The sequence below is a fragment of the Merops nubicus genome, unplaced genomic scaffold (genome assembly GCF_000691845.1).
Source record: "Merops nubicus isolate BGI_N331 unplaced genomic scaffold, ASM69184v1 scaffold38153, whole genome shotgun sequence".
Lineage (NCBI taxonomy): Eukaryota > Metazoa > Chordata > Aves > Coraciiformes > Meropidae > Merops > Merops nubicus.
Window position 1 is genome coordinate 1 of NW_008598902.1, and position 9,121 is coordinate 9,121.

Consider the following 9,121-nt stretch of genomic DNA (forward strand, 5'->3'; position numbering starts at 1 on the left):
TCTGGTTGGTACCTGCCCTTGTCCCGGCCGGCGCCCTGGCAGGTGCCCGGCCGCACGCACCCCTGTTGCCACAGGAGAGGGTCGCGCACCCCTCTTAGAAACTTCTCACACGCTGGCAAAACACTAAGTATGTGCGTGTCAATGGGCAACACGCGCTATGTAATTAAAATCCTTACATGTACTCTTAAAAGGGATTTAATGAGCTGTCAGGTTTCATCAGTTTGGAAGATTGCTTGCAAGGACCCAAGCAGGCTTTTCTGAAGAAAAAAAGAAGTGAACTGAGTTGGGATTTGACTGTGCACAAAATATTGTCCATTCTCGTGATCTGTATAAGCATTGGATTTTTTTAAAATTAGATATTTAAGTCTAGAGGTGTGAAAGTACAAGGCACAACAAGGTGTGGAAGTCACACACAGTTTTTAATTGAAAAAAAAAAAAAAAGCCCCCAGGCTTCTGTTCATTCTTTTCTAATTTATTTTCCTAATAAAAGAGGGAAATACCTAAGCCTTATGTGCCAACGGAGGAGGAAAGAAGGCTCCTCAAGGAATGTGCTGAAGAGAGTAGCCGATACAGAGGTAAGTTCTGTTTGCTGGTAAACTTGGTTTGCTTTTCTTCCACCTTTAGTTTGTGGTTATCACCTGAGGCATTACAGAAGGAAAGCTTGGGTCAGTGTATCACAACAGTTAATTACAGGCTTCACATGGCCTAAAATTGCATCCCAGTAAGTGCTGACCCGTGTAGAATTTACGTTTGTTAAGCATTTGCAGGACAGGAACTTTGTAAAAGATGCAACGTAATTTGTAGGGTTTATGTTTTTTTAATGAGATTCCTTCATATTTAAAAAATATGCGCTGTAAAGTCAGAAAATAGATATAATTCATGGAGTCTCCAATGTACGTTTCTGAATATTCTTTTTTTTCATTTCTACAATTTTATTTTCATTTTTTGTTATCTTTAAAAAGCAAGAATAAAATAGTTTACAGCTGGTATACAGGGATAACAAACTTGCGTTGTTTTCACAGGATACTTTATGTCTCAGTTTATTTGAAATATCAGTGTTATGTTAAGGGGTTTTTCCCTCATAAACCATTGGGGATTGATTGCATTACTTCTTGACGTGACGTAATCCGAGGGTTCAAGGCATGCCAGTTGTTCATACACCTGAGGTTGGAACAAGCTTCCCGATGGGATTGCCACCCACTATTTTATCCCACACTGGCAGGTTACTCCTGATGCTGATAGGTGGCTCAGCCGAAACCAGGACAGATGAAGAATTTAGCAGCTGATTTGCTAAATTTAGCACACTGGGCCTCTGCTTTCTCCTAGAAGCCAGGACTTCCAGAGGCAACTTCTAAGGCATGGCAATTTTGGATTAAAAATACAAAGTTTTGCTTTGTCTTTCTCCGTTGCCTTGGCATTTTTCTCTTCCGCTTTTATTCAGATACTTGGAAACCTTCAGCTTGTTTGCCAGAAATCTAGCTGTTTTCCTTAAGTTGTACAAGTGAAAAGAGCCAAGTTCATGAGCAGTAAGATGATGGTTCGTTATGGCTTATTGATAATAAGTCTCTCTTGTATGAAGAAGGGCTGAGAGACCTGGGGCTGTGTAGCCTGGAGAAGAGAAGGCTGAGAGGGGATGTTACCAATGCTTATAAATATCTAAAGGCCAAAGGTCAAGAGGATGGGGCCAGACCCTTTTAAGTGGTGCCCAGCAATGAGATGAGGGGCAACACGCACAAACTGGAACACAGGAATTTCCACCTCAACATCAGGAAAAAAATCTTTACTGTGAGGGTGACGAAGCACTGGAACAGGCTGCCCAGAGAGGCTGTGGAGTCTCCTCTGGAGACTTTCAAAACCCATCTGGCTGTGCTCCTGTGCAGCCTACTCGAGGTGAACCTGCTTTGGCAGGAGAGTTGGACTAGATGTTCCCCAGAGGTCCCTTTCAACCCCTATCATTAAGTGATTCTATTTCTCTCCTGGGAGAGAAGAGGGGAAGAAGTTGTTTGTCTTCCTGAGGTGTTCTTGTTTGGCAATGTAAGTTAGTGCCCTGAGCATCTTTATACAGAGAGTTAAACAACACGACCAAATTAGTTTCTTGAGGAATTTCACTTTAGGGAACTACAACAGTAATTGAGAGATGATTATTTTCAGGGTTTGTGTCCTGTGCTCTTACCTCACTGGGAGACCCTAAAGCCCGTCACTGCATTTTTGGTCTCCTGTCTTTTTCATTGTTTTGTTTTACATGTACCTAAATTGTTCTGTTCCCTGTATTAAATACATATTATTTGCCCCTTTGCAAGAGGCGTGGGCTGGCTGTGTGACTGCCCTGATAGCCTCACTTCTTAATGTATCAGTTCTTGTTATTCACATCTATCACTATAAATTAGTGTATTTTCACTTTGTTTATTCAAATTTCAAGCTGTAGCCAAATTTTACCCATTCTTACAAACCTCTGTTTTGCTGTAGTTTCTCTTGACAGCTACTATTTCAGAAATGCTTGCTCCATAATTCAACTTAATATGTGCTTTATTAGTAGTATTACTTTTTAATCACATCGTATAAAACATAATACTGTTAAAAATTCACACTGTGATCTACAGTTTTTTTGTTTTCACTTTTAATCTCACTAACAAACCAGATCAATGTGTCTTTTTCCCCGTAAAACCATTTTGAGTAAGGTACATTATATTCCCATCCTTAATGATATGGTGTTGATATCAGCCTTCCATTAGTTTTCCTAGCATTTGTTTTGTTCCTGAAGCAGAAAATGTACTTTGTGCCCATAGCAGTGAAAAGCATTAATATCTTCTGATTTATTAAACTGCTTTTTGTTTTTTTCTTGAGCAATTATTCATGTTAACTTTTTGTGTATGAACCCAATTTTCATTTACCTATTATTCTTTTAATTTCTAGTTACCATTTCAGGTCATTTACGTGCTCACCTACTAGCAGCTGTTTCCACTCAAGCGTGTAACCTGTCTGATGTCTGGAATATTTGTGTTTGGCTTATAAATCATTTCAAACCTCTAAGGGCTAGACTGAAATTCTCTGTAATCTTCATGATTATTTTTAACAGCCCCTCTTTGCGTTTTGTTTTGTTTTTCTCTCTTAAAATCTACCTTCTGTCTCCACTGCCACTCTGTATGTCAAAAAATTTAGAGCTCTACATTCTGGAAAAACTAGGTCTAGGCTCTCTAAAAGCATCAGGGGTTTAATCTTTAATACATTGGAGGATTTTATTCTCGAAAATAGAGTGTTTCTGTAATCTTGCTTTGCTCCAGGGAGCCAGTGCTTTTTCTTAAAAGTGAAATCCAGTCATATTTACCCTAATGGCCTAGTTTAGACTTGTCAGAGTTTGTGAAGAAATAAACTGTGAGTATGCAAAGTATACTTTAATATTGTGCTGTCCAAATTCTAAAAAATATCATCTATCTTCAAATCTGAAATTAATTAGCAGATCATGTGCATCAAAATGTTATAAGCATCTAGTTGTCTTAAAAAGAAATTCTTTCTTGGGTAAAGTTAAAGTCATTGAGCCTTTTTGTTAACGTCTGCATTTTCAGACTTGACAACTACATTTTCAGAGTTGCATAAAAGCATGATGTATTTAAATCTTGAATTAACTTCAGTCTTCTGTCATTTATTTCCGTGTCACTGTATCTTGTGTGAGGGTGATGGTCGTTACAGTTTCAGAGTTGATCTTCCCAGTGTCATCATTATCATTGCTTGAAATAAGCATTCCTCTTGTTTCTTGCCATCTTCAAATCCCTCTTCCCACCTGAAGTCGTTCAACGTGATGAAATCTGATATGAATTGTTAAGCACATGGCGAGAGGCAGTGATGCTCTTCCACGTTCCATGTCTTCTCTGCGTTCTGACCCTGTCCCTGAATTACAGTTTGGTCTGTAAACGACACAAAAAGTTGCCCTGTTCTTTAATTTGCTTCTGAATAAAACATGTTGCCTAATTTTAATTGATTCGATTTATACCTCTTTAAGAGTTAAGATTTTTTCCAGATTTCTTCTGCTAAAACAAAATCAAGACTTTTGCTTGTGAAAAATTTTTAGAGGTGCTGGCTTCTATGTAGCTGCCTTCCATCCTGGAGAGCTGCGTGTGTTCTTCTGGTGTGACCTTCTGCACCTTGGTGCTGTAGCAGCTGTAGTGAGACCTGGCGCCTCACCGCTGGAGCTGTGCCCCCTCTGCCATTGGCTTTTGTATTTTAGGAGGGGTGAGCCCTAATGAAGGCAGGATGACTCATTAACCTGTATCGCGTAATTTGTAGGTCTTGAAAATTGGCATTGAGAATGTTTCATAGTTTATATACAGTTTGTTAATGATATGTGTGCTTATATTCTTACACAAATAAGCTTAGTAAGGCCTAACAACTCTCACTGCGTATTTTGTTAAGTGTGGTTGAAAATATTGAAAATCGTATTGTAAGCAACTTTTCTTCTTCTTCTTCACAGCTTTTCCTTTGGCTGCAGTGAGCATGCTTGGTACTAGTTTCTTAATTAGGAAAGGTAAAGTGGAAACATACTTTGGGTTAATTTGGATTTGCTCAGATGAAATATTTTTTGCTGTTAAAAAAGTTACTATAGTAATATCATGTCTGATCTACTTGTGATTTAAAAAAAGTTCAGACTCTTCAGCTTCATGACTTGCAGTTCCATGAAGTAAAGAAGGAGCAAAACTTTCAATTAAGATCAAAATCATGTTCATTTTATGTTGACAAATGCAATATCTCAGTGATTATGAAACAATATATTCTATAGTGTATAATAATACTTTGTAATAGGATTAAAGAGGTAATTCTTAGAATATTTATCATTTTATGGGAAATTCAGGTATTAGGTTTCCCTGCATTTCCTTCAACATTAAGTGTAAAAGAGTAACCTACCTACAAACATAGCCACAGTTGATGTTTTCAGAATAATTCTTATTAACTTCTCACTAATTACTTTGATCCTTATTTTCAGGTGTTCTAAGAGACAGCTCAAGATTTGGCTCTTTTATGAAAGTTGCATGTAAGTAAAATATGTAAATCCAGCTTGAATTCATGCCTCAGGTTCTGGAGTCTGTTACACAGGGCTAATTCCTAATCAGTCTGGCTGCCTGATTGTGACTCCACTCTGCTTACAGCGGTAAGATGTGCCTGAGCATAGGAGTAAGTGGTCTGATACATCCAATGAGTTAAGTTTCACTTTCCTGCAGTTAATTCTGTCAGTCAGGAACTTTTTAGTGACGTTTCTTAGCTACAGCATCTCATACTGCAAGACCCTATTCAGTGTCCAGGGGCAGAGCATCTCATCTATCCACTGTCTTTGAATTTGTGCAGCGTGTTGTCCCGGTTAGAAGGCAGAACTGTGTCCCAGCTCCCTTATCCCTCAGTTTCCCAGATAGTGAGGTAAATAAGGAAGGCAGGGGTAATGAAAACCTTGCACCAAATTGAAAATTAACAAAATGAAATATATTATTTAACAGGGATCAGAAAGGAAGAAGGGAAGGGGTTTAACAGGGTACAGAAAGGAAGAAGGGTAGGGGTTTAACAGGGAAGGGGGGTTGTAGGAACAACAAGGCAAGGAAGATTAAACTTCCAAATATACAAAACCCAAATGCTATGCTGAGGCTCCCCGGTGCTGGATCTCGCTGGATTGAGGTGGATTGAAGCTGGATGCACAATCCTTGGACGTGGATGGAGGCAGGGAAGAGTCTGTAGATCAGGCCCAGGTCTCCAAGATGGCCACGACCACGTGTAGCACAGGGAGCAGCAGAGCAGCGTGTGCCCAGGTAGAAGGTCAAAGGAGCAAGAGCAAGAGAGAGAGGCGTGCCTTCCTCACCCCTTTTATAGACCTTGGCAGGAAGTCCCAAAGACAGGAAAAAGGGGAGTGGGAATAGGACAGGTGTACGCCCCTTTCATTCAGGCTTGTACCTGGTTTAGGGTTTCAGATCTCCACTCACCAGGGGCAGCAGGTTTCAAACCATTACACGTGTTTTGCACAAGTTTTGTTTACAGGCTTTCCATTAAATTGTTTGACAAGTGTCATGACAATTTAAGATAAAAACATTGTAAGTAGATGCTGTATAAGCTTACTTTAAATTAATTGCCCACCCCTCCCTTCCTAATTTCAAGGTCTTTATTCATACATCTTATTTGTCCCATTCAGGCTATTTTAATGCCCTTTTTTTTTTTTTCCTGGACATTATGTATGTACAATTGCAGGAAAACAGCAATTTCATGTGAATGATTTTTGGATTAAGTATAATCAAAAAGAAATTAATAAATTAACCTTTTCAATGTAATACATGACAGTAAAACAGGAAGTTGCCATCTTGCCAATCTGCCCAGATACAGGCAGTTACTCTTAGAGTTTACTTCAGTGGGAAGAAGGTAAAACGCATGATTTGTGGTGAAGGAAGTGTTGTTTAAGCAGATAAATGAATGTGAGAGACTAGGGCTGTCATTTGTTTATTCTAAATTCTGCTTGCTTTCTTTTAATGCCAAACAATGGTATAACACAAACCTTTCTAATAAATAAATAATATAATTGCTATTTCCCTGATAGCTCCTACAGATTTCTAGCTAAGGGTTACATTCCTCCTATTTTATAGAACTAGGTTTTGAAATCAAGGGAAAAAATAAGGAGCAGCTGGACTGACCCGCGTATTCTTGATGTTAAGATTACAAGCCAAAATACTTATGGCTTCTCCTTTTTTATGTACACTGGAGGCAGATGGACTTCCATTTTATTAGAAGAATTTTCCGTGAAGCGTGTGTCTTGGTGGTTTTTCAGTAAGCAATTTCATGTGATTTTAAATGCGGGGACTTTTCTAGGACATAGTTGGAGTCTAAAAGGCCTGAGATAAGCAGTTTTCATTTCATCCTCATCTTACTCAGGTCAGATGCGTCTACAGGATCTTCCTGAAAACTATTGCTAGGGACATAGTTTACAAGTCCGAATTCTTTCTCATCATTTAACTGCACGTGCCTCCTGCAGGGAAATCTCATTACAGGAAGCAGTGCGGTTACGTTCCGCTTGGCTTTTTTTTCCTTCACAATTTCTGAAAGAAGAGCACATCCAATTGCAGACACTGCTGCTGGCTCATAGCTAGCTGATGTTGAACAACAGTAACACAATGCAAAACAGTTCCTGCTTTTCTGGTGTCACTGGTCTGAGCATACCGCTACTGCTTCTGTTGGTTACAACAGTCTATCTGGTAATGGTGTGTGTCACTTGTGGTTGTTAGATTCTTACTCTGAAAAATATCCATGCCTAATTACAGTAATTGGTCTTCTATATCTAACTTAGCTAAACTCTGACATTTCTCATTTGTAAACTTCACTCGTAGTTGTGGCTGTTCTTCTCTTTTCCCTTAGAGAAGGATTTTTAACCTCCTTTTGAAAATACAGACATGACAATAGGAATCAGTTTCAGTACCAGTACAGCAGGGTAGAGTAAAATCCCCTTTTAAATTGATTCCCAGGAGATGTAAGCTACAGCCTGGGGACCTCAGGGGATTAATATTACTAGTAATTAACTCTTTCCTAACTTAAAGATGATTGAGAGTCTTCAGTCTTGCATTAAATCAAACACGTTTGCCTAGTGACTGTGAGGGGCTGGCTGATTCAGTTGTTTGTCCTCTGGCAACCATATCATGGAATACTCTTCAGAAGATAGTGAGCCTATTGCTGAGTTTATTTATATTTCTTTTAAGGCTAGAGAAAGTCTTTCCAAGTTCTAACTATTCTGATGGATTAAATTACCAGAATTTACTACTTTTGTTTTTTCATGCCTGTTTTATCATCATTGATAGTAAATTGCTTTTTCTGGATTTTGGGAAAAATCGATCAATTATTTTCCTTTTTTTGTCACCTTTCATTCATCAAGTACTAGCAGAAATCACCTGATACACATGCCATGTCTAAGTTCTTGCTCTGTGTCTCTGTTCAGCTGTTGCATTTGGGTTTAGTAACTTTTGTCTGCAAAAGAAGCAGAGAGAGATAATTACTGCATGTTTTTGGCTTAGATCTAAACTGTGGGTTTTTCCTTTCTTTCTTCAAGATATTGTATAATTTATTTGAAATTATTATTTTAAAACTGTGTTGAATATTATGATACAGCATATAAACCCGTCTTTTCTTCTTTTAAAAAAGTTGCTGGAATGTGCGGATACATGGCCGGAAAGATATCCTACTTGCCAGTCTGCAGTGAGAAATTTAAGAAACTGAAGGATTCCCCGATAGGAGATGTTCTACGACAAGCTCAGAGACATAGTACACATAAGTAAGAATGTCATTCTCTCTTAAATTTAAAACTTACTTTTGGATAGGACATTTCAAACACTGATAGATGAAGGCTATGTTTGCAGCTTTCAAAGACCTTCAGAGCTTTCAAAGACCTTTCAAAAACCAAAGAACCTTCCCTCTTTCCCCTGCTACTCCAAATCTGCCACCTTCAGGGTGCTGTGTATCTGTTAGTCAGCCAGCTATAAAACATGCATTTTGAGCTCTTTACCTATAACTGATCACCTTGAGCAGAAAAAGAAACATTTTACTTAGCAAAATACATTCCTTGTAAATTGGGGTATTGTTTTCCCATGGTATTTACTTGCTTGCAGTAGTGTGATAGCAGAAGTTGCCTCCTTGGTTTCGAAATAAACTAAGTTAACTGAAATAAAAGTGTTACGTTCTGGAATTTTTTTTCCCATAGTTCAGTTTGATTGAAGTAGGAAAAGGGTGGAAATGATTTCAGTGTTTATCAAAGGAAAGAGCTCAGTAAACAATATCAGTGCAGGAAGACGCCTGGTGGTCAAACTTACTGCTGTTTGTTTAAATCCTTTACATCTGTAACAGCATTATGCTGTACATATGAGAAACTCATCAGGTTCTTAAAACTATTTCCTGTTTTGTTCCAGAATGTTTTCTACTTCAGGTCAGTTTTAATTGCAAACTACTTTAAGAATCTCTCACTTACACCCTTGATTGAAAACTGGGAGAATACCATTTGCTTAGTGAGTGGTAGTTCTGCTGTGTATCTGCTGAGACTTGTTTCCTTACATGTGAAGGATATTAAATTCTTAATTAGTTTATAAATTCAAATTTATGAGAGTTTTTTTTTTTTTCA

At 38.3% G+C, this 9,121-nt stretch overlaps 1 protein-coding gene across 1 annotated transcript in view; it reads left to right on the top strand.

Annotated features, from left to right (window-relative positions):
* Positions 1-490: 490 nt before the first annotated feature.
* The window catches only part of OCIAD1 (OCIA domain containing 1), a gene marked incomplete at its 5' end in the record, with an annotated part of 15,029 nt that continues 6,398 nt past the window's right edge, over positions 491-9,121 (top strand). The window contains 4 exons of the mRNA XM_008937212.1: positions 491-575; positions 4,466-4,519; positions 4,976-5,023; positions 8,152-8,281. Of these exons, the coding sequence (XP_008935460.1) occupies positions 491-575; positions 4,466-4,519; positions 4,976-5,023; positions 8,152-8,281 (317 nt within the window). The remainder of the gene's footprint in view (positions 576-4,465; positions 4,520-4,975; positions 5,024-8,151; positions 8,282-9,121) is intronic.